This window comes from Prunus persica, chromosome G6, assembly GCF_000346465.2.
Source record: "Prunus persica cultivar Lovell chromosome G6, Prunus_persica_NCBIv2, whole genome shotgun sequence".
Lineage (NCBI taxonomy): Eukaryota > Viridiplantae > Streptophyta > Magnoliopsida > Rosales > Rosaceae > Prunus > Prunus persica.
In genome coordinates this window covers 27,093,863-27,116,442 of record NC_034014.1, presented here as the reverse complement: position 1 = coordinate 27,116,442, position 22,580 = coordinate 27,093,863, and the positions used below count along the sequence as shown (strand labels likewise).

Genomic DNA, 22,580 nt, shown 5'->3' with positions numbered 1-22,580 from the left:
GTGGGATAATTTTTTCTTCTTTCATTATATTATTGTGCTATATTTCCGTTACAAGACAATTTTTATGCTAGTTTTGGGACTGTATAAAGTATTTTTGTTAAGTAAGCTTTTAGCATTTTCATAAGCAATCAATCATAAATCACATTTATGTTAATTAAGTGAACATACTTGGTTAGTGGTCATAAACATTGAAAACCATATTGGTTTTGGGTAGAGTTAAGTTGATATCGTACTCGTGTACTTGTTTAGAACTTCTATTTAACTGGATTTCTAATATTAACTGTAGCTACTAAATCTTTATTTCACAAAGGATTTTAATCCATAAAAAAATTATATCAGCAAAAAGATTCGAGTTCATTGGCAAGACGTGCCAAAGTACGAATGCAGGTACAAATTTGCTGCTTTTATTCATTATAATAAGTTGCTGCTTTTATTCATTATAAGTTGTCAATTTCAAATTCCATTATAATATTCATCCTATTAGTATTTCCAGTTCATTGGCAAAACGTGTCAGTAGCGTCTCCAAAACTAATTTTGACATTTTGTAGAATTTATTAATGAAATACATCTCTACTTGACAAGGACTCACTAAATCACACAGAGGCGGCCGCCCTCCAAAAAAATCTTGAAAGCTGGCATTGTCTTTTCCTCAAGGATGACAAAATTGGTATTGTAATGTCAGTCATGTTGATATGAAGACTCCAAATTGTGCATTAATACATGACAACCATCTGAACTTTATATTTATAGATAGCTCTTGGACCACATCTGGAATATGACCTATATATAGAAATTTGAAGTTTAAATCTGACATCTCTCTTAGAGCACATCTGCATCACCTATTTTCCTTGCATCTGTTTCTATAATTTTGTGAAAATGCAATCATAAATATTGAATTTCTTTAGAAACTGACTTGACATTCTGAAACTGGCCATCCAGGCATCCAATTACCTTAGTTTAAAAGGGCAAACCAATCACACCTTATTTACTTTCAACTTTAGAATTCTGAAATTCTTCCAGACAGATTGTGCTTAAAAGTACACCCTACACTTCCAGACATACTTTCCCTGTAACAGGTCTCTCAAGAATGTAAGTGTTCGCATGTCATGTACACAAATTGCAGCGCTAAACCAATGATAAAAGCACATACATACTTGTACTTTTTCTAAGTGATGACTAATACTTTGGGTACCAAAACATCCCTTTAATGCCCTCTGGGTCAGGTTCAAAACCCAAATTTTGATAGAACTCCACAACTGCAATGACAAAGTAAGAAAACAGAGTATGACAATGAGTATGAATTTTTTTAACTCAAGTTGAATATGCTAAAGCAGGCAACACCCAAAGCCAGACTTGTCATAGGAAGGAACACCGATATAGAGGATTGGTGGCAAAATATTTATGTTGCCACACTGATAATTACTTAAGAAACAGACTACCAAACCCATATGCATGCACGTGCAGATGCACATAGACTAAATGCTATAAATAACTGCTGTTTTACCTTGACTATCTGCAAACAGTGAAATATTTCCGATGTCCCTCTGCAGAAGAGCCCTTATAAGCTTTTCAACAAGGGCCTTTCCGAGGCCTTGGCCCTGAATGATAAAGATATAATTAGAAACAATCAAGAAAACATGTCATGTAATTAGTGCGTAAGTCCAACAAACAATCTTCAAGCACCATCATACCTGATAACCAGGATCAACAAGGACATCCCAGATTGTAGCATTGAAGGCATGATCTGATGTAGCTCGAGCCATGCCAATTAACTTCTTTTGGTCATTCCCCTCTGTCAAATAACTTCTCCAAGTACACTAAGTGTTCATCAAGTAGTTTTAGATGTAGTAACAAGCATGGATATTAGATTGTCATACAAATTGTGTGAAAAAGAAGGATACTGCAACAATGCCGTATCCACTATGTACCTGATCCAGGTGATTTCCGAACTGAATGCAACGTGGCTACCATGTAGCTATTTTTCAAAGCTGCAGCTAGTTTCGACAGCGGCCTCCGAGGCCAGCCTACCTATTAAATTTATATTAAAGTTATTTAACTTCAGCCAGTGGGTATAAGATAACATTATCAAAATTCACTACTTCATATTTAGCAAAAGAATAACATATCAAACTTTACTGAAAGGTCAATCAGGTAAGATACATCCACAATAAGTGGACTCCTGACCTATGAAGAGTGACTTAGACACAATTGCGAATTCAAAAGGCATTAACTTTTCGATGCATGTGCAAAATAAGTAGCAATGGCATTGTATTTACCTTATCACAAAGGGCTTGAAGATCATACACATCAATATCTCCACCAGAAGAAAATATTATTTCTTCAACTGTTCCATCTGGTTCAGTCTTTTCAATGAGAACAAATTCTTGAGGCAAAGGTTCTTCTTCCTCTTCTGGAAGCGTTGAGGGGGGTTCTACTACTTGTGTTGTGTTGTTGTTTAAAATACTGCAATAAGAAGTGAGTTAAGGACCATACTTTTTTGTCTGTATCTGTGATAAAATCTAATTTCTTGCTCTTCTAGACTTCAATTAGTATTAATTTAAAGACGACATAGTGGTACAAGCACATTGCCATTTAAAAGTGTCATTAATCCATAAAGTAACATTCTTTCTAAGCAAGTTCACTGATGAAGTGCTCAAACCAATCAATGCCTTCATATTTGATCAATTAAACATTAAAGCACTACGTAACTATAAGTTCTTTAAAACTCAAATTGTGTTTCTCGCTTCAGCAAGGCATCCTTCTTTGCAGCAACATAACAAATGCAACGTTCTAATTTAACATACCCGACAGAAATTCTTCCACATTCAGTGTGTGATTTGTGTGCATGTCTGTCATTTTGTAAGTGTATGATCAGTGAAAATGAGTATCTCCAATTACCCAGATTTAATGGATTCCCAAAATCCAGCCTTGAGTTGATATGTCTTATGCACCCTGCTTGCTGCAAAAAACACAGAAAAAGGGTAAAACTTTTCCATCCATAGTTCACCTAATAATGAGGAATTACTAAACTTCAACACTCACTATGCAGACAATGTGCAAGTGTGCATACCTTTAGCAAGCTTCTCGCTTATATTGCAAGGAAAGAATAACTTGTTTGATGCTTGACGACACAATTCAAATGAAACAATTGGGCATCTGCCACGAAATTAAACGAAAAAGGACATTATTTTCTTCAATCCACCATCATCAAGTAACTAGAACCAAATGGTTACTCTAAACAGATTCCAAAACGCTTTCTTTTTGTAATTAAACGCTTTTCAAACTAAGAATGCTCATTCGAATGTCGTATCTTGATATTGAAATCAACCTATAAGTTGAAAACTACCAAATGTCCCAACAGATAGTTTGATGAACTGAAATGGGTTGAAATGAAACCATAAAGACTGATGGATAAGAAGAACTTACAGAGGATAGGAAGCGACGAGAGTGAGCGTACGCATCTTCCTTGTTGTTTTTGCTGTGGAGCTGAAGCTATGGCTTGTGTGATGTGAGTGACTGTGACTCTGTTGGCTTGGGTATTGCCCTTTAGAAAGCTATACAGGGCAAAGCTACTTGCTTTGCTATCAAAATTTCTGACCTGATATATCGATCGGCTATGGCGCACACAACTTTTTATCTTCCCTTAATGCCCTGCCTCCCCCGGTATATCACATAAATGCCATTTTATGAGCTAAAAATACAAAATTGTCAAATTATGGCCTTTTTCTTTTCTTCCTTTCATTTCTTTATATCATTATTTTCTTGTTCTTTTCCTTTAAATAAGTACTAGGTATAGTGGCAGTGGTTTAGGCCAGCCGGTTGAGGTAATATGGCCTCCCCTCCGCCTTGCACCCGTGTTCAAAACCCCTTCATAGTTCATACATTAGGGTAGTTAAGAATATTACCATTGTAATTATATAAAAATAAATAAAAATAAAAACAGTATTCGGAATAGGGCTTTTAATGGGTTTGTAAATTGTATCCGGCTCCAATTGCCCAACCAGGCATTGGGCCTGATAAGCCATATTGGGTAATGGATCTGCCATATTGGACCTTGATCAAATTAAAAGGAGACCATGTTACCTTTGTTTGGTCAATAGACCATGTTACCTTTGGTCTTTATAACGCGGTCAACAGGGACCAGAGCAGAGAAAAGAAAATGCTTTGAAGTTAATCTGAGTCTTTCATTGATAATAAACAAATAATTGATTTGGAAGAAAAAGAGGATGGAGCATGTACTTGCAACATCTCTCTCTCTCTCTCTCTCTCTCTCTCTCCAATTATATCATCTTTATTGAGTTCCGCGTCACTTGTGTCCCATCAGTCCATGCCTAGTACATTATCACCCTTTTTAAGCATGAAATTTTTTTTGCGTCTAATTTTATTACTTTTCTCATTTAACAAAGACATTTCATAAAGTAATTTTATAATAAATATAAGTAAAAGAAAGAAAAGAAAAGAAGAAAAAGACATTTCATAAAATCAACGGGATTCTGATGTGGTGTAAGAAAAAAAATAAGAGTGTCAACAAATTTACTTTCATGTAATTTATCTTTAAAATTCAATGAATAATAAAACCATGCAACAATCTATAGGATAACGGACGCAAAGGTTTTGCAATGCGTTGCGTCCGTACGCCCCAACTTCAAAATTCAAATAGTTTATGTTTTTGTGTTTTTTTTCTCTTCCTAATTCATGTTTCATATTATTCTGTCTTTGCCAGAATGGCGTGAGTGAGTCTGTCTGACACTGCAGATGTAGTCTCAAAATCAGACAAAGCATTTCTTTTTCTGTTTATCTTCAGAGATAAAATAAAAAAAGAACCAAAGAAGAACGCAATACAAGACAAAGGAATGATGGAGAAGCAAAAGCAAAAGGTAACCAGCGAGCCTGTCTCTGTCCCCATAAAAAGAAGGCGAGGTTCCAATTGTGAATTGCTCAAAACCAACAGGTTATTTACGTAAAGGGAAAAAAAGAAGAAGGAAAAAGATCATATTATTCTCTGAGTCATTGTGATGATTATGATGATCCACAAGAACACTGTTTGAGATTCAGCTGCTGGTCATTTTAGAGTGTGAATTCGAATGAATGGGGATGGTTTCTGAGAACCCTTTCTCCTTTTCAAGCCGCTCTCCAACTCCCAAGCTCTGCAGCTCCTTCACCACTCGGTACCCTTAACTCTTCTTCTTCTTCTTCTCCTTCCCTCTGTCTTGTGCATTTGCATTAATTTAGCTCATCATCTTCTCAAGCTTTAAAGTTCAGTTTTGTTCAGTCTTTTTGTTTCTTTTTTTTGGTTCTGCCACTCCTGCTATGTGCTTGCTTATTTTGATTTCTAGATGTTTCAATCATTTGTCTGGTGTTCTATATAATGTGTATGTATATATATATATATATATAGATCCAGTGCCCCCTTTTGTACTTGATAGTTCTGTCTTTGGCATGCTTCAACTTCTTCTTTTTTTATTCTTGATCGTGGGGGCTCACAGATTTAGTCAATTCATTACCATATTAGACAGAACAGAACAATTTTAAATTAATTAGTTAACAGAATATACAAAAGATACAACATTTTAAAATTGATCCCCTTTTTCAATAAATCGTTTCTCCAAACATTTTTGCTTTTGTTTAGATGAAGAGTTGAATCTAGGATCTACCCTTTACTCCATCACATTGTTACTTGAGGCTGAATGTCTTTAGCCACGGTCGGATTATGACTTTAGCTACGCCTGGTATCTGCTTCCACTGGATTTTTCAACCATAGTGTTGATTCTTAGTCAAAGAATGCACTGTTAGGACATGAGGTCTTTAAGCTGTGCTACAGTTTCTGCATGAAAACTTGGATTTTTGCCCAACCTGTGGATTACTTGTTCCTTCTGCAATTTGGATTGGATTTGACAAAATTTTCCCTTATTTGCTAGTCATTTTCTAGGATAATTTATGTGATGTTTCAACCATGCTGGTTACTCATTACTGATATTAGAGGTTTTATGTGCATGTAGTATCTTTTCAGATGTTGCCGGGGACATTACAATTGTTGTCGATGGAGAGTCCTTTTTGCTACATAAGGTAATTTCCTCTATATCCAAGATGAAAAATGTTTGTTTTCTACACACAGCTTTGACATCTTATGCTATAAGCATTGTAGCCTTGCATTTTTCTATTTTGCTGATCATATTGTTCTATTTTTCCGAAGTTTCCACTGGTGTCTCGAAGTGGAAAGATTCGGAAAATGGTTGCAGATGCCAAGGATTCAACTGCAAAACTGGAGTTACTCAACATACCAGGAGGTCCCCTGGCATTTGAACTTGCAATGAAATTCTGTTACGGTATCAACTTTGAGATCACAACTGCAAATGTTGCCCATCTGCGCTGTGCTGCAGAATACTTGGAAATGACTGAAGACTACAGGGATGAAAACCTTATTGCGCGAACAGAGACTTATCTGGATGAGGTTGTAGTTCAGAGTCTTGAAAAGTCGGTGGAAGTCCTTTCCACCTGCGAGACACTACCTTCTATTGCAGAGGAGGTTGGGATTCCAAGCAGATGTGTGGAGGCTATTGCCATGAATGCTTGCAAGGAGCAACTAGTATCAGGATTGTCTATGTTGAATTGTGATGGTGAGTCCACAGAGCTTAAAAGTGCTTGTCTTGAGTGGTGGGTTGAAGATCTATCACTCCTAAGGATCGATTATTATCAAAGGGTTATATGTGCCATGACAAGACTAGGTGTTCGACCCGATAGCATTTTTGCATCTTTGATGCATTTTGCTCAGGCATCCTTAAAGGGTATTGGGAAATGTCAAACTTGGAATCCAGGAAAGTTGAAGTTAAATACTGGCATGGCAGAACACGACCAGAAGACTGTTGTGGAATCCCTTGTAAGCTTAATGCCAACAGAGCAAAGTTGTTCAGTGCCACTGAGTTTTATGTTTGGAATGCTGAGAATGGCAATCATGGTAGATGCTACAATAGCCTGCAGGCTTGAGCTTGAAAGGAGGATTGCTTTTAGGCTGGAAATGGTTTCACTCGATGATCTCCTTATACCATCAATCCAAGCAGGGGGATCATTGTATGATGTTGATACCGTTCATCGAATACTGGTGAATTTTCTGCAGCGAATTGAAGAAGAAGAAAGTGAAGATTGTGGATATGAGTCTGAAGGCCTCGGTTCTCCAAGTCATGATTCATTGTTGAAAGTTGGTAGGCTTATTGACACATATCTGGCTGAAATTGCTCCTGATCCATGCCTGAGCTTACAAAAATTCATTGCTATGATTGAAATACTGCCTGACTATGCTCGTGTCATCGATGACGGGCTTTACAGGGCGGTTGACATATATTTGAAGGTAAGTTATGAACTTTTATTATATTAGCCTCAGCATTGCCAGATGGTATAAATGAAATGCAAGAGCTTACATGTTTTACAAGGGATTTAGACAGAGTTCCTTTTATAGTTGATTGACTCTATTTTTTTGCTTCTTGTTTAGGTTCATTCAATGCTAACTGAACAAGAATGCAAGAAGCTCTGCAAGTTCATTGACTGCCAAAAGCTCTCTCAAGAAGCCTGCAATCACGCTGCACAAAATGATCGACTTCCAGTACAGATGACAGTGCGAGTTCTGTATTTTGAGCAGCTCCGTCTGAAAAATGCATTGTCTGGAAGCTCAGGAGATGGGCTGCTCTCACAGAGAATAAGCAGCGGTGTACCTAGTGCAGCCATGTCCCCTCGAGATAATTATGCTTCACTAAGGAGAGAAAACCGAGAGCTGAAACTGGAGATTTCAAGAATGAGAGTGAGGCTGAGTGAGTTGGAGAAAGAGCAGTTGTTTATGAAACAAGGAATGATGGATAAAACAGGAAATGGAAAAACTTTCTTGACCTCACTCTCTAAAGGAATTGGAAGGATTGGAATTTTTAGTGGCCAAGCAGGAGGTAAACCAAAGAAATCGGGTAGGAAGTCCCGGGGCTCCGAGGGGAAAACCGGTAGGAGTAGGAGATATTCTGTTTCCTAGGTCGCATAGAAGGTTTAGGAGTTCATGTTCATCATCATTGTGGCACTGGCACCTATAATGGGGGCCATGACACTATCCTTATGCATAAAGTCCAGGTGACCCGGGTGGTTGAGCTACACAATGTCTCAATTCTAAGGGAGCCTGTAGTTTGTACCACATTTACAAAGAGTAGGGCTAGATGTATCCCACCTCATGTGGTCTAAATGTTGTACAAGTAGTTTATTGATCTTTGAAATATCAATTAGGAATTACCTTCTTTTCTTTCTCTCAATATATGCTAGTCCTTTCTAATACTTATGATTAGGAGTTTATAGTTTTCAATTTATAAGCAAAAGACTAAAGTGAAGCAAAAATTAGCTCAATAATGGGACATATTATGAATTAGCTTGCCCCTAATAACAATAATTTCAGAGGCAGCTAAAACTATGCTGTTATTGTTTTGGAAGCAAATTTCATAATCTCAGAAGTAAACTGCCAAACCAAATAAGAACAAGTACTGTCCAAGAAACTCAGTCAAGGCCCCTGCTCTAGTACTTCTCCAGCTACAAGTAGAGAGAATTCATGATGCACTGGTTTGTCCTAAAAGGCGCTTCCGAATCTGCAGAGAAGAAACAAAGAAGAAAACAGGTGAACTAATCATGCATAGTAAAGCTTTGTATTCATAGTTTCTTTTTTCTTTTCAATTCTGTTTTGCTGAATGAATGTCCAAATGGAGTTGATCCATGAATACCAACCTCAGGTAGCTTCTGTCTGAACACAACGTCCAATCGTGCGTCAAGGGTGTTTTCACACACTATCTTTCCATCTTGGGAGGCCAACACCACTCCACCAGAACTTTCAAACAATCAAACCAACAAAAAACAAATGAAACTGGTGACAAGCAGCTTAAGGCACGCTGACCAAAATGTCCTATAAGTTACACAATGCACATATATGTATGTGCTGTGCACAGATTGATGTAAGAATAAAACAGAGTTGATGAACAGAAAAGATTTACCAAAAGGGCTCATGAGAGTCGCCACCTTTCGGAGGAGGTGGGAGGAACACACGATCATCGATGGTGACTTTGGGGACGGAAGCACTGGCTTTATCAGCATAAGCTTTCTTTGCTTCCTCCAACACAGACTCAACAACTTTCTTGTCAACCTCTCTGCACCGTAGCAAGACTGCTGGCTCCTTGAGCCTCATCAAACTCTACACATGAATAATTCAACACTACTTTTGTCAAATACATTATATTAATTGATTAAAACATGCATGTAGGATGGTTAAATATAAACTATAAAGTACCAGAACAATCAAGTCTTTGATGAGCTTCTTGTATGCCTTGTTGTCGTCCGAAACACGCAGAAGATCCTTGCCAGCAGCTTCTTTCATGGAGTTTACAATGTCATCCTGTGCTTGAAGAACTTTTATACGAGATGCATTCAGCTGCATCGAGTATTCGCTATGCACACCCAAAATTAAATCCTCAATTAGTCATTAATTTTCAGATTAATTTTTTTTGTGAGGAGGAGGATCTAAATTCTAATAGAACTCACATCTTCTTGCGCACATCCACCTGCTTTGCCTTGCGGTCATACTCTTGCTTGATCTTTTTCTTGTCAGCTTCAAATATTTGCAGCTTCTCAATGTTAAATTCCTGTCAACATATTAAATCAATACAAAAAAACTCCATGATTAATTAATATAAAAGGTTAAAGCAATGCCAATGTTCGAATTGCTTGCCATGCATGATGCATGCAAATTAAAATTGGCGGGGAGGGAGGAGGGAGGACCTCCTCAGCAGAGACAGATATCTCATTGGCTTTCTCTTCGGCCTCTTGCCGGATGAATCTGACCATCTGCTGAATCTGCTTCGAGACATCTGCATCGTTCATCTTGTCAAGAATATTTGTTCCGTTTCTCTGATAAATTAGAGATTGAATATGTGCCTAAAGTGCATGTTCTTAGACTCAAAGAAAAAAAAAAATGTTGAAAGCCAAAAGAACATAATAATACTCTTTGAACAAGAACTTGAATGAGACACATGACCTATGTGTGTCTGTTGTTTTAGTGCGAAATTTCGTCCGAACTTTTTGTACGTTGAATGCTTCCAAAGTTCCTCATTTCCTGAATCTTCTCTAAGTTTTTTTTATAATAAAAAAATTATATTAAATGTTTTTGACGAATAAATTATTATTATTTTCAAAAGTTAACTGGCGATTTATCCTCTGAATTTGTACGTTACTTTCAATTTGCACCCTCAACTTTTTTTTATAGCCAATTCCCCCCTACCGTCTAAATCAACTTTTTGTCATCCAATAATCCGTCAAATTGTCACTGTTCAAAGGGCAGTTTCGTCTCTCCACCCTAATAAATCCACTCCTGCCCTTTCCCTTTTTTCGGTGCCTCCATTTCTCACCTTGTGAATTGGTGAAATTCCAGAAAAGAAAAAATGGGCAAGTTTCCCTCCGCAAAACCAATTCATAGGAGAAATTGAAGGGAAAACAACTCACCCGGGAGAGGTCATGGTTCCCAGCGTTCAAGTTCGCACTTTGAAGACTAAAACTCTTCATGAAATCAGACACACTCATGACCTCTGCCAGGTGAGTTGAACAAGGAAAATCCAAAATTTCTCCTCATGACTGACTTGGTATTTTCCAAAATTAGGAAACAAGTCCAAAAAGGTGAGCTCCTGCACCTTCCCAGAAACTTGACCTATTTTTTAGACCAATATTTTTTACACCAATATATAATTATGATAATTTTAAGAGTGTGATTAAGGAACAAAATGCATGGGATTTGGAATCTCTCAACTAAACAATGATTTTATTTGTAATTGTTGATCATGTAAAAGTAACAAGGCCTCCACTGATTAACTCCAGAGGCATGCAAATATTTATGATACAATTCTGATAACTTGGATGTTTTGTAAATCAAGGAACAAAATACATGGGGTTTGGAAGCTTAAAGGTGCGGTTCCCCACAAAATCTCCCTGTAGATCACTCCACTGGTCTCCTACATTTCCCCAAATCTTGTAACCTTCTGCTGCCAATTGCTTTCGAATGCTTGATTTGTACGCAACTGCACCTTGCCCTTTGTAAGCGGCAGTCCTGAAAACCCACACACACGCCTAACTAAAGTAGGTCCATGCACAATAATATATAATCACGATTTTTTTATCTTCTTGATAAGAAAATTAAACCAAGTCAAGATTGGTAGGTGTTGACATTCATAAGACTTTTTCTTTGATAATTAGTTGTCGCCCATAAAATTTGAATTTGAGATATTGTTACGTAGAAACTAGAAATACCACTAAATCAAATAGTTATTGACACGCATTGGATAACTTAATATAAGCAATGGGGATTTCAATAGGCCAAGATTAATTGGTGGGTTTTCCACCTCAAAAAGTAGAACTTTCTTGGATGTTGATTGACTTGGATAATTCCAATCATTAGACTAAATTTGGCATAATCATTAAACCAAATTCGATATTGGCCAATGAGCAGACGCATCAACCATCATATACACATGTTAATTCTTACCTCAAAATCAGCCGTTCATAACCCACAAATCCCTGATTATGCAGGTTTTCGGTAGTGACTTGTCCAAGGGTTTCTTCATCTCTTCCTGTGACCATGAACACCTTAAACCCACTACTCACCAGCTTGCTAAACAGTCCTAGCATACCAGGAATTGCCGGACAGCCTCCAGTCATTGCCCATGCCTTGAACCCAGATGGGTCATAGGGATCACACCTACATATATATCACCAAGTGCCCAAAATCAATTAAGTAAATATAAGATGATTCTTATTTAAACGCGTAATCTAATAATATAAGTATCAATCTCGCAACATAAGTATGACAAGAGAATATTATCTTAGTTATATTACCCGTATCTCTTGCTCTTGTAGTAGAAGACATTGGAGATGCAAGTGTCATCCACGTCCAAAATCCAAGCGTCCATGCCATCACCGGAAAGAGCTATGCCATTCACATAACTCAGAATCTGGCCAACGAGGAAATCGACGTCCCGGTCGTACTGCCCTCCGATCATGTAGGTTTCAATGTAGCCAAGGCACTGAGTTGGCACCGTGCGCCATGCACGCACATTGTCGGCCTCCACAGCCAGTCTCCAACTCAAACAAAACGCAGCACCCTCAACTTGTGGCAGGCTTGGCTTAGGGTAGGGCTTGAAACCAGTTGCCTTGGAGAATAAGGTCAGATACACAAGTACAAACACCTCCTGGGTCCGTTGCACCATTGCTCTAATATTCATATGTGCAGTTACCTTTATCTACAAGAGGAATTAGGCAAAATAATCACGAGATTAAACCTTTTTTTATAAACAAAGACTGAGGCAACGAATGGCGTGTGGTAGACGGAGGGAACAATAAAGAAAGTGTTCAAATCCAAAATAATGGGTTTGGAGAAATTAATTAACCAAAAAATAAAGCTTGAAAAGAGGCTAGCTAAGAGTTGATGGAATTTTTGTGGGAAAATGGCACAAGTAAGAAGAGGCTTTTATAAGGGGCTCAACTGAACCAATTTTTTGTTTCTACTTGTTGAATACAACTTAAATACTTGTGAGTTGTGAAGTAATTGCACATGAACTTGACGATGACCGAAGACTCTATATATAATGTAAGTTCTACGGCTGAACTGCTAGGCAATTTCCAAGTGAAAAACCCAAGCAATTTAAATAAATAAATAAAATTTGAAGGAATATATCCATGGCCACATTGATAAGGAAGATGGGAATAAAAGTTTTGATCGAATCACCAAAAACAGGATAGACTTAAGGTTTGAAGAGAAGTTATACTTAATGGGGGGAGTAAAAAATTATTATTTAAACAAATCTTGGAATAAAAAGATGGTGGGAACTTATTCAGCACAAAAATAATATATGACTTTTAGATATCTGCTGTTGTGATTTCAAAGGAAGGAACTTTTTCACCCTTCTCATTATGAATGGAATTGAAATTTCTTGCCAGAATTATTATGTTGAAAAGAAAATTGACTTGGGTCGTCGGTGGACAACTTGTTGTGTCAGGCACTTGAAGCATCATATACGTATGCAGGACTACGCAATGCAACCCCCCCACAATCAATTGTCAACAACTTTGTGGGATGGTTCGAATTTACATATAGATTTTATGATTGACTTGTAGATGTAGAATTGTTATCTATTCCACATTCAATTACTTTTAAAAATGCAAGATGAATGTCAAGGAGGACCAATGTATTAACGAATATGTCACAATGCTATGTATATAGGATAACACTCACACACATCAACGACTGACAATTAAATGAAAGTAGATCATTCAGTAAAATCTCATATCTTCATAGAAGTTGGAGAAAGACGACCACATGCACTAACACTAAGAATGAGAAAGATGCATGCCACAAAAAATGGGCAAATATGCATTTCATGTGATTCTAACCTGAAATTAGTACCATAGTTATGTATAACAAAAACAATCTCAATGTTGTAAAGAATTGCAATTTTGCTTGATGGAATTGAAGCAATGGGTAACGTTTAGAGAAGCCTACAAACTACTACCAAGTAGGTGTTTGAAGGTGAGAAATGACATCGAGAATGATGAAGATGGATTTAGACATACAATGAATGAAAGCATTTGCATAGACCCTTAAGTAGAAAAAATGTTGAGTGGGTTGGTGTCACAAACCATGAACAACTGTGAGATATGGTGGATTGTCATCAGGATTATTGACACGTGTAAGGAGGGCCCTAGTGGAGCACCACCTAAATTAAGGTCCTATATTCTAATGAACATGGATGAACCGTCGAGGTTTGTGGGGAAGGCTAAACCCTAAAGTGGGAATATAGTCATAGCCCACAATGACCAAATTTGTAAGAGACAGTCTCAATTGGTAATTGAGTACGTATATATACCACTTCCACAATGCACCGACCAACCACACTCTGTGTGTGCAATCCAATAGAGAAGAATAAGCACATACGTACAGAACAAAGACTTTTATTCATATATATTTCTTTTTCTTTTCTTTTTTCTTTTAAGACCAAGGTACATATTTTGTGGAACATAACGTAACGCATGTTGTAAGCAGATTTCAAAGCATTAGTGTACCATTACTTAATGAATTTCTATTGGATATGTAGAGCTAGCACACGTAACCGATATAAATTTTAGCTCAAATTGATTAAAAAATTTATTCATGCATTTAAAGTCTTGTGTTTGATTCTCTCCTACAATAGTGTTTGAGATGAGTGAGAAATGAGAGATAGATTTATACAATGTAGTAGTCATTTTATAGTGAGGGCCTTATCTAAGACCCTTACATGAGGTCATATCTCATAACCGTTGGATGTAACTAACCAATTTGATCAAACGGCTAACTAGTTTGATTCAACGGTTAAGAGATAGGGCATCATTTAAGGGCCATAAATAAAGTCCTCAATATAGAATTCTCAATTTAGTCTAATTATGTAATTAGGTTGGATAATATTCCTATATTTGTCTTGGGTGACACATTATGATTTGAGCAAATGAGACTATAATTAAGGCGGCACAATATCTCTGTTAAGGACACTATGATTGGATTTCGATACTGGAAAAATAGAGCCTCTTCTGGTAGGGATGGTGTGGAAGCCGGCAAGGCCGGCCTTGGGGGTAGGCGAGAAGGGCCTTGGCCATGGGCCTCCAATTAAGGGGGCCCCAAATTTTTTTATATATTATATACATATTGTCCAACTTTAGAATTTTTTTTTTTTTTAAAAAAAAGCCAGTGTTGTAATTAAACGAGGAAGGCTATTCCTCTTCCCATCCAGAACCTCTTCGTTTCCTAAGAAGCTAGCAACAGCCCCTCTCTTAGTTCTTTCTCCATGGAATTCTATTTAATCCACCAATTTCTTAATAATCCACCACTATATTTTTCTCTGTTTTTCCCATCTCCTTTCAATCCATTTCCATTATTTTCAGTTTCTCTTATCCCTCTTTTCTCATATCATATTATAACCCTAAGAATTAATCTCACACTAAAAAGCTCACAAATTGTCTTTGAGATTGATGGTGCCCAAGAGAGGAGGAGAATGAGAAATTGAAAAGGTAATCAGATTTATAATTTGTTTTTTATATTTGTTCCTGCCCAGCAAACTATTGTTTCAATTTCCAATAGGAACAAAACACAGAGAGATACAGAGTGCTACCATTTGTTCTTTTCTTATGTTGTGTGATTCTTTCTGTAGACCATAAAGAGGATTTTGCTAAACTCATGTGATGAAGCCTGAAGCCAGAAACCAATCTTAAGGGAAAGGGTTTAGTATTTTGAACAAAGACTTAGTTTTATTGTATCTTGACATGTTCCCGTTATTGGTTGCTGGATTGTTGGTTTGTAAATTTGTAATTTCCTTCATGATATTAAATATCTAACGGTAATGTTTTTTTTACGGAGATATGTCATATTGTAATGCATGCTACCTTTTTTATTCACGCCCTACGCTCTATATAATATCATTTTATTTGTTGTTTTTTCTTGTATACTAGGAGAATGGGCCTCATTTACTTTATCACCTAGGGCCACCCAAAAGTTAGGGCCGGCCCTGGAAGCTGGAGGTGGTGATGTGGGCTTATGGGTATTGTGTTCTTGAGTTTTTAGTTGGGTTTTTAGGTTCGGTGTGAGCTTATGCAAGCTGCTAGAGAGAAGAAATAGGGAGGAAGAAGAGAGAGAGAGAGAGAGAGAGAGAGAGAGAGAGAGAGAGATTTGAGAAGGAGAAGAAAGAAGTGCCGACACAAATTTAAAAAAGGGAAGATATTTGTTAGGGTTTTTAAAATATTTTTTTAATTATGTTGGGCAAACCTATAAATACTAAAAGTATACATCAATAGCATAAATATGTCATTTATCATAGGGGTCTTTGAATTGAAAAGGACCGTAAGGTCAATGGTTCAGCACTCATTGTGCTCCAAATTTTTTTTTTTTGGGTAATATTCAAGGTATTTTATTATTTGGGTTATTTTGGGTTGGTGTTATTATTTTGATGAAATTTTTAGTTTACATAATACATATATGAGCTTGATTTATCGAATGATGTTTTTGTTAATTAGAATAAGTTTTGTGTGTTTTTTATTTTTTATTTTTTGCATTGTTTCATCTTAAAAAGAAAATTGAGTAACAATCCTGGATCCGTCACTACACATAATCGCTTGTCTTTTTTTCAGCATTGTGCTACTCTGAGCCATGCAGTTAACTAATAGGTCGCACATGGACCACGTAGCAGTGCAAGACTAGTAGTCGACCGAAGAAAAGTTCACCTATTATTACAGAAATTTACTCACATTTTATGTATGTTTTTACCGTGTCACGTATTGATATTAAAAATTAAGCGCTATATATAGTTTGATCACATAACATGTTCAAATAATATACAATTATGCAAAGCGATACTAAAACCTAAGATATGTAGTTTGATTACATAACATGTTCAAACAACTTAACATTACAATTTATACTCTACTCCTAACCAAGTACAATTCCAAAACGATCATTGCGTTGCAAGCCTTCAAAGTCAAGTATATCGGCTCTCTACTTATGTCGTGCGGTTGGTTTTGTCAGATTACTTTTCGAATGTCTCTACATGAGCAAACATCACATGGCTAATCTTGCTGGGCTTAATATGATGATTTGATAGGCCAATGGTTCACTCGTGACCGTTTGAGGCTTTATATGATATTTGATAGGCATATCCTAAAAAATATTGTGTCACGTCTTTTCTAATAAGAATTTATAATAAATAAATAAAATAAAATAAGGGGGTGTCACGTCTCTGTTCTGGGCTCTGGCATCTATGGAATGATTAGAAGGTACTCTTCCGAAAAAATTTCATTGATATGAAGCAATTAGCAAAGATGAAATGGCTATTTTAAATTTCACGTCCCTTAGTAAATTTGATTTGAGTTGTTTTGGCACCCTCTCCTCAGTAAACACCAAGTTGCATGAAACATGAATATCATATGCATGGACTAAACGTTGGAGTGTACCCTTTTATGAGTCAAAATTGAACAAACTCTAGAAAGTGCATTGAAAACGCATGTGAATAATGGAGGACTTTGTGACTCAAAGTGGACAAACGTTTGTTAAATGGTCATCAAAACTTCATAAATAAGTGATCAATTAACTACTTGTTTTCCTTTTCTTTGCTACATTGGTAATGTCAATGTTAACACTAATTGTAAAAAGCATGTGTTGTTTTTTTCAGAGTACATGTTCTTTGTAAACGAGATAGTTAAGTTTTTCTTAAAAAACAAGAATTTAGAGAAGGTGGTTACGTTAACATTGTAAGATGATTGTCATTTTGTTTTCGAGGAGAAGATAAGTTAAGAATACATATTCTTTGTAGACGAGATAATTAAGTTAACTTTCATAGATAATTGTTAATCGTTGATGTATATGATATTCACAATAAAATAATTGCTTATGCATATATAGGTGACGAACTCTTCTAAGAGTTTTTATTTTATTTTATATATATATATATCATATACTTCCAAATGAAAAACCTAATTTCAAAGTTAACAAATGTGGAGATTCCATCTCCTTGTTTAAAAATTGTTTACAAAACACCAAAATGGAAGAAAAAAAAATTGAAAAAAGGAAATTGTTGGTTATGATGATAATAATGGCTATAGAAAGATAGCAACTACCTACTCAAATAATAAATATAATGGACTTAATTGTCTAATCCAAGTCATTTCCCCTCCAGATCTTTTGGTAGGTTGGGGGTTTAACTCTTGATCTTCCTTGAAGGATATGCAATTACCAACAAAGTCTCTTGAGGTAGGTCCAATAATGTGATATGATATAACTTGTAGGACCATATCACTGCATCTTTAATCTTAACCACCATAGCTTCTAATTAGATAAACCAATTCTCAAAGTCCTTCAAAAAGGTATCTCATAACTGAAGGCACAAACAATTATGGGTAAAGGCAAAACACATTAACAATTTAACATAAAGATTAGCAAAAAGGGTGGGTTTTGCCACAAAAAAACCATGACTTGAAGAATGAGATGATGTCCAATGCAAAGTAAAATCATGTCATGTGCATTAGTTTCTAGTTGTTTGGTGTGTTGTGAATGCCATATGAGGTTTATAGTTGTTTTGTTTTATGGCTTTTGGTCCACTCACATGCCTGAACATTGATAGGGCCCTACACCAAATGTGAAAAGTGGCCTTCTGCTTGTAATTTGTTCATCAGTCCCTGACACACCACCATGAATGGAATGAGCACCCATTGGCCACACCACCTCCTCTTCTTGAGTAAAATAAACACAAAAAAGAAGTAGAGGAGAAGAAGAAGAAGCAAGCAACCCATTACCCAAGACCCCAAATGACCCAATGTCTCTCTGGCCTCTGCTTCCATTTCCATAAACAAATATAATTAAAAAAAATAGAGGAAAGCTCGGATCTTTAACTGCGCCATTGCAGTTGCACCACAACAGATCTAAAAGCTCGCATCTTTCTCTCACACATGACGTAAAGGTGAAAAAAAATATAACATCAAGGAAGAAAGAGAAGCTCTCGATGACTTACTGTCTCCCTTTGCATCTACTACACTCTCTCTCCGCAGCATTAGATCTCACTCTCTCTCACTCTGTCAGTGCAGACAATTCGTTCACTTTGCTGAAGAAACAGAGGGAGATGGTGCCTCTCGCATTCGGGCGCTAGTCTAGGCACAGAGGAATTTTGGGACGATGATGAACAGGAATGCTAGGGAATCTCTGGTCGGAGGGAGGAATATTCCGTTCGGGTCGCAGCACCGGCGAGGTCTGAGCTTGAATTTGGCTAAAGAATCCGACGAAGGCAGCTTGGATCTCTTCTCGAAGAATCGCCGGACGCTCTCTGTAACTTCCTCCGATGAATCTTCCGATGGTACATTTCTCTCTCTTTTTCACGGACAGAAATGTCCTTGAGATTTGTCGTGTTTGCTGGTGAGTTCGGTCATTTGATTGAATAATAACGGGCCTGAGCTGAGAATGAGTCAACGAGATTTGTCGGCATCTTGTCCCAGAGGATTTAGATGCTCGATTTTGTTTACGACTAACCGCCAAACGGCGCCGTTTGATTGTTTAAACGGAAGATTTGTTTATGATAATTCAGTGGATTTGTTATTTTATGATTAATCTAATTACAATTTTACACTGATTTGATTGTGTGATATAGTTTCGGTGAAATTGGGGAGGCTTTCAATTGGATCGGCCAAAGTGGGAAGGACTGGCATTGATGATCTGCTGTCATCTGCGGAGGGTGGAAAGCACGATTATGACTGGTAAAATATGTTTCATATTCATTTCTTCCACTGGATCATGACCCAGAAAACATTTTTGTGAGATTTGATTATGCATGGGATGATTTTAATTAATTTTACTTTAAATCCCTTTTCATTTTGTGGTAATTTTCATGTTGGATTCAGAATAATTCCTTGCTTTGATTTGCTGATATAGAATCAGCAAGTGAGATGTTCTTTTGGTGACTCTTAATTAACACCAAAGACAGAGATCATATCTGAATGTGCCTGTTTTGATTAGGACAAGGCAAAGAAAGCATCACTCTACAATCAAACATTAAGTTAATCAAATCTTGTGGAATTTTATGTCCATCTTGCAACTTCAGAATTAGAGTTTTCCTGAAGCTAAGTCCATCAGAGAATCAGTGTCTGTTTTTTTTTTTTTTTTTTTTTTGAGTCTCCTGAAGTATTTGACTTTGAGACAGACTACACCAACATCCTCTTGTTTTGACAAACAGGTTGCATGAAAAGTTCCTCTGCTTAGTGTAAACTTAAAGTTAACAAATGGGTTTGTATGAGCCTAAACTCAAAGTCAACAAGGTATTGCGTAAATGGTTCATGCTTGAATTGTTAGATTGAATAGTTCATCTTTAGGGTTATTGTTTGTTTGAATGGTTACATTATTACTTCATGAAATTAGATTAGTAAGATTACGTGAAATTACTTCTGTCTGATTTTTATCACCTTTCTTTGTCATCAGGCTTCTCACTCCTCCTGAAACTCCACTTTTTCCTTCATCAGATGGAAGTGAATCTCAACCAACCTTAGCTGCTCCACGAAACAGTTTAAGCAGATCAGGTTCTGCATCTAAGCCTTCAAGGGTATGTCTTTCCCAGTTGAATTTATCACGTTCAGTATGAATTTCGGTTTAGAAATTAGATAGCCTCCTCCAGATTTGCAAAGAAACTTTTCAGAAAGTATGCTTCATTGTTTTCTTAATTTCAATTTTTGTTTCAGCTTTCAGTTTCACAATCTGAGAGTAACCATCCATCAAGACCTGCTAGAAGCAGTTCAGTGACTCGCTCTTCAACTTCTGCATCACTATATAACAACTATTCCTCAAACAGAAACTCCAATATCCTTAACACGAGCTCAGCTTCAGTCTCATCTTACACTAGACCATCCTCCCCTATTACCCGCTCTCCATCTACAGCAAGGCCTTCCACTCCAACCTCTCGTCCATCGCTGTCACGATCCACAACTCCTTCTAGACCCCGTACAACTTCAACCAGCTCTTCCATAGAGAAACCTCGATCAGTGCAAAGCTCAAGGCCCTCAACTCCTAGTAGTACCAGGCCACAAATTCCTGCAAACTTGAATTCACATGCTTCTCGACCAAACTCTCGTCCATCTACTCCCACACGTCGGAGTTCATTGCCTTCCTTGTCTCCAGCATCAAGTCCCTCACCTTCAGCTGGTCGTGTTCTGTCTAATGGGCGCAGTTCAGCACCCTCATCCAGACCAAGCTCCCCTAGTCCACGTATCCGCCCCCCACCACAGCCAGTTGTTCCACCTGATTTTCCTCTTGACACACCGCCAAACCTTAGAACAACTTTACCAGACAGGCCAATTTCTGCTGGAAGGTCCCGTCCTGGTGCTGTTGTCTCAATGAAGGGGAAGCCAGAACCCCCCGCTGCCGTGGTTGTGCCAAGAAGACAGTCATCACCCATTGCCTCAAGGGGAAGACTGACAGAGCCCCCTGGAAGGGGCCGTGTACATCCCACTGGACACCTTCCTGATGTTCCTGAGCCTCGGAAGGCTACACTTATCCCTGATCTGGGCATGAGGAAGCCTGTGAAGACTTCCACAACGACAGCTACAGAGAGCACTGGGTTTGGGAGGAACATCTCGAAGAAATCTCTCGATATGGCTATCCGACATATGGTATATATACCCTTTCCTTGAAATCATATGAATGAACTGTGAGGTTGTGAAAAACATGGATCATTTAACTCGATGAATTTTTAAAAGTCACCAACTTAAAATTATTCTTAGCATTGTCTTTCTCTGACCAGCATCATATTATATTCACACTAGAAGAGTAATTTGTCTAGTCTGTTACTTCCAATTCAACAGCAAGAGATTCAATAATTTTATTTCGCAGAAACTTTAATTGATCTACTATCTGATGTAGGATATAAGAAATGGAACAGGGAATGGTCGCCAACTTTCAGGCAGCACCCTCTTCCCTCAGAGCATCCGATCATCATCCACTCCCAAACCCCAGTCAGTTCGCGGCTTGAGTGTGCCAGCATCTGCCCGCACGAACGGAAGCCTGCAAACGGGCAGTAATGGAGTCATTTCAGAGAATGGAAACATTATGAACCGGCCTGTGGATAATGGAAGTGAAGCAGACAGTGGAAGATACTCTGCAAAGCTGAGTGAAGCGGACGTCTACGAAAGCTCTCGGTACGATGCGATATTGCTCAAAGAAGACTTGAAGAGCACAAACTGGCTGCACAGTTTGGATGATAAACTTGATCAAGGACCCATCTTTGATAATGGATTTGAGCATCTGCCTGAACCTTTCGGGCTCTTATAACACCCGAGTAAGCGTGTGTAATTTTTTTCTTTCTTCTTCTTTTAAGTTATATGGTTTCTTAATATGGATGAATCACTTAAAACAGAAGAATGAAGAGCCAGTACTTGCCTGTGAAATCATTGCATTTATTCTTGTTGATGTCTTCTATATTTGCATATAGCTGCACAAATTGGTTGCTCAAAGTTTTTTAAGTACAAGAAAACTCACAATTCAGATTATGGGTTTGCCTAGAAGCCCAAAACTGACAATTCAGAATTGTAGATGATATGATTCTTCTGGGCCACACTTTTTCAAAGACTCCATTTTTCTTACAATAAAAGAATACTGGACCGACCCATCTGATCCGATTATGGTTTAAGCAGCCTATTCAAGTAGCCCAACAAGAAAAGGCCGACCCACATTCTTTTTTTTTTCTTTTTTCTTTTTTCTTTTTTTTCTTTTCAATTTTTATTTATTTATTTGTTATTGTAACGGTAATCAGATCCTTGCTTTGCTGTTTTCAATCAACTTGAGCAACCGCTAGTTTGAATTTGACAAAACTAAGTTATTAAAGATCATCAAAAGTCAATGTAGCATGTTGGCACAACATTAAACAAACTTCATATCAAATAAAAGGCTTGAACCAAACACTCAAGGAGGACCTCTCAACAGAACACATCAAAGAAAAAAGGGGACCTCTTTGCTTTCTTCAGCATTTTATAAGTAA

General features: G+C 37.4%; 5 protein-coding genes and 1 long non-coding RNA gene across 9 annotated transcripts; 3 read left to right on the top strand and 3 right to left on the bottom strand.

Annotated features, from left to right (window-relative positions):
- On the bottom strand, positions 864 to 3,596 carry LOC18775586 (acetyltransferase NSI). Its single transcript, XM_007205809.2, has 8 exons — positions 3,427 to 3,596; positions 3,071 to 3,156; positions 2,899 to 2,959; positions 2,277 to 2,463; positions 1,929 to 2,028; positions 1,692 to 1,792; positions 1,505 to 1,598; positions 864 to 1,256 (listed from the first exon to the last, which is right to left on the bottom strand). The coding sequence occupies exons 1-8, from the start codon at positions 3,459 to 3,461 to the stop codon at positions 1,177 to 1,179; spliced, it is 744 nt and encodes a 247-aa protein (XP_007205871.2). The 5' UTR covers positions 3,462 to 3,596; the 3' UTR covers positions 864 to 1,176.
- LOC18772768 (BTB/POZ domain-containing protein At3g08570) lies at positions 4,829 to 8,268 on the top strand. Its single transcript, XM_007208648.2, has 4 exons — positions 4,829 to 5,168; positions 6,000 to 6,066; positions 6,194 to 7,345; positions 7,487 to 8,268. Exons 1-4 carry the CDS (start codon positions 5,089 to 5,091, stop codon positions 8,009 to 8,011), a joined length of 1,824 nt encoding a protein of 607 aa, XP_007208710.2. The 5' UTR covers positions 4,829 to 5,088; the 3' UTR covers positions 8,012 to 8,268.
- Positions 8,365 to 10,010, bottom strand: LOC18773197 (V-type proton ATPase subunit E2). The gene is made up of 6 exons (XM_020567088.1): positions 9,790 to 10,010; positions 9,553 to 9,653; positions 9,302 to 9,458; positions 9,009 to 9,205; positions 8,746 to 8,845; positions 8,365 to 8,609 (listed from the first exon to the last, which is right to left on the bottom strand). Exons 1-6 carry the CDS (start codon positions 9,889 to 9,891, stop codon positions 8,571 to 8,573), a joined length of 696 nt encoding a protein of 231 aa, XP_020422677.1. The 5' UTR covers positions 9,892 to 10,010; the 3' UTR covers positions 8,365 to 8,570.
- On the bottom strand, positions 10,795 to 13,629 carry LOC18775323 (acid phosphatase 1). Of its 3 annotated transcripts, none has more exons than XM_020565084.1 (4): positions 13,566 to 13,629; positions 11,893 to 12,296; positions 11,543 to 11,755; positions 10,795 to 11,107 (listed from the first exon to the last, which is right to left on the bottom strand). In XM_020565084.1, exons 2-4 carry the CDS (start codon positions 12,276 to 12,278, stop codon positions 10,930 to 10,932), a joined length of 777 nt encoding a protein of 258 aa, XP_020420673.1. In that variant the 5' UTR covers positions 12,279 to 12,296; positions 13,566 to 13,629; the 3' UTR covers positions 10,795 to 10,929. The 3 variants fall into 3 exon arrangements, with proteins under 3 accessions (XP_020420673.1, XP_020420674.1, XP_007206281.2); XM_020565085.1 differs by having other exon boundaries at positions 13,447 to 13,610; XM_007206219.2 differs by lacking the exon at positions 13,566 to 13,629 and having other exon boundaries at positions 11,893 to 12,762.
- LOC109949844 lies at positions 14,534 to 15,515 on the top strand. Its single transcript, XR_002272153.1, has 2 exons — positions 14,534 to 15,093; positions 15,234 to 15,515. It is a non-coding gene; the product is annotated as an uncharacterized LOC109949844 (long non-coding RNA).
- On the top strand, positions 18,097 to 22,006 carry LOC18774738 (uncharacterized serine-rich protein C215.13). Of its 2 annotated transcripts, none has more exons than XM_020566537.1 (6): positions 18,097 to 18,527; positions 18,652 to 18,917; positions 19,209 to 19,314; positions 20,033 to 20,153; positions 20,290 to 21,216; positions 21,467 to 22,006. In XM_020566537.1, the coding sequence occupies exons 2-6, from the start codon at positions 18,740 to 18,742 to the stop codon at positions 21,872 to 21,874; spliced, it is 1,740 nt and encodes a 579-aa protein (XP_020422126.1). In that variant the 5' UTR covers positions 18,097 to 18,527; positions 18,652 to 18,739; the 3' UTR covers positions 21,875 to 22,006. The 2 variants fall into 2 exon arrangements, with proteins under 2 accessions (XP_020422126.1, XP_007208445.1); XM_007208383.2 differs by having other exon boundaries at positions 18,149 to 18,527; positions 18,647 to 18,917.

What these genes read in the sequence shown, in the direction of transcription:
- LOC18775586 (XM_007205809.2), bottom strand. Translation starts at nt 3,461, where the DNA reads ATGCGTACGCTCACTCTCGTCGCTTCCTATCCTCT. An exon ending in CTCGTCGCTTCCTATCCTCT is followed by an intron (nt 3,157 to 3,426) that starts GTAAGTTCTTCT and finishes ATTTCGTGGCAG; the next exon opens with ATGCCCAATTGTTTCATTTG. An exon ending in AAGCGAGAAGCTTGCTAAAG is followed by an intron (nt 2,960 to 3,070) that starts GTATGCACACTT and finishes TGTTTTTTGCAG; the next exon opens with CAAGCAGGGTGCATAAGACA.
- LOC18772768 (XM_007208648.2), top strand. Translation starts at nt 5,089, where the DNA reads ATGGGGATGGTTTCTGAGAACCCTTTCTCCTTTTCAAGCCGCTCTCCA. An exon ending in TGCAGCTCCTTCACCACTCG is followed by an intron (nt 5,169 to 5,999) that starts GTACCCTTAACT and finishes ATGTGCATGTAG; the next exon opens with TATCTTTTCAGATGTTGCCG. An exon ending in AGTCCTTTTTGCTACATAAG is followed by an intron (nt 6,067 to 6,193) that starts GTAATTTCCTCT and finishes ATTTTTCCGAAG; the next exon opens with TTTCCACTGGTGTCTCGAAG.
- LOC18773197 (XM_020567088.1), bottom strand. Translation starts at nt 9,891, where the DNA reads ATGAACGATGCAGATGTCTCGAAGCAGATTCAGCAGATGGTCAGATTC. An exon ending in GTGGATGTGCGCAAGAAGAT is followed by an intron (nt 9,459 to 9,552) that starts GTGAGTTCTATT and finishes GGGTGTGCATAG; the next exon opens with CGAATACTCGATGCAGCTGA. An exon ending in TCAGACAGAAGCTACCTGAG is followed by an intron (nt 8,610 to 8,745) that starts GTTGGTATTCAT and finishes TCTTCTCTGCAG; the next exon opens with ATTCGGAAGCGCCTTTTAGG.
- LOC18775323 (XM_020565084.1), bottom strand. Translation starts at nt 12,278, where the DNA reads ATGAATATTAGAGCAATGGTGCAACGGACCCAGGAGGTGTTTGTACTT. An exon ending in TACAAGAGCAAGAGATACGG is followed by an intron (nt 11,756 to 11,892) that starts GTAATATAACTA and finishes ATATATATGTAG; the next exon opens with GTGTGATCCCTATGACCCAT. An exon ending in TATGAACGGCTGATTTTGAG is followed by an intron (nt 11,108 to 11,542) that starts GTAAGAATTAAC and finishes GTGGGTTTTCAG; the next exon opens with GACTGCCGCTTACAAAGGGC.
- LOC18774738 (XM_020566537.1), top strand. Translation starts at nt 18,740, where the DNA reads ATGATGAACAGGAATGCTAGGGAATCTCTGGTCGGAGGGAGGAATATT. An exon ending in CTCCGATGAATCTTCCGATG is followed by an intron (nt 18,918 to 19,208) that starts GTACATTTCTCT and finishes TGTGTGATATAG; the next exon opens with TTTCGGTGAAATTGGGGAGG. An exon ending in CTGCATCTAAGCCTTCAAGG is followed by an intron (nt 20,154 to 20,289) that starts GTATGTCTTTCC and finishes TTTTTGTTTCAG; the next exon opens with CTTTCAGTTTCACAATCTGA.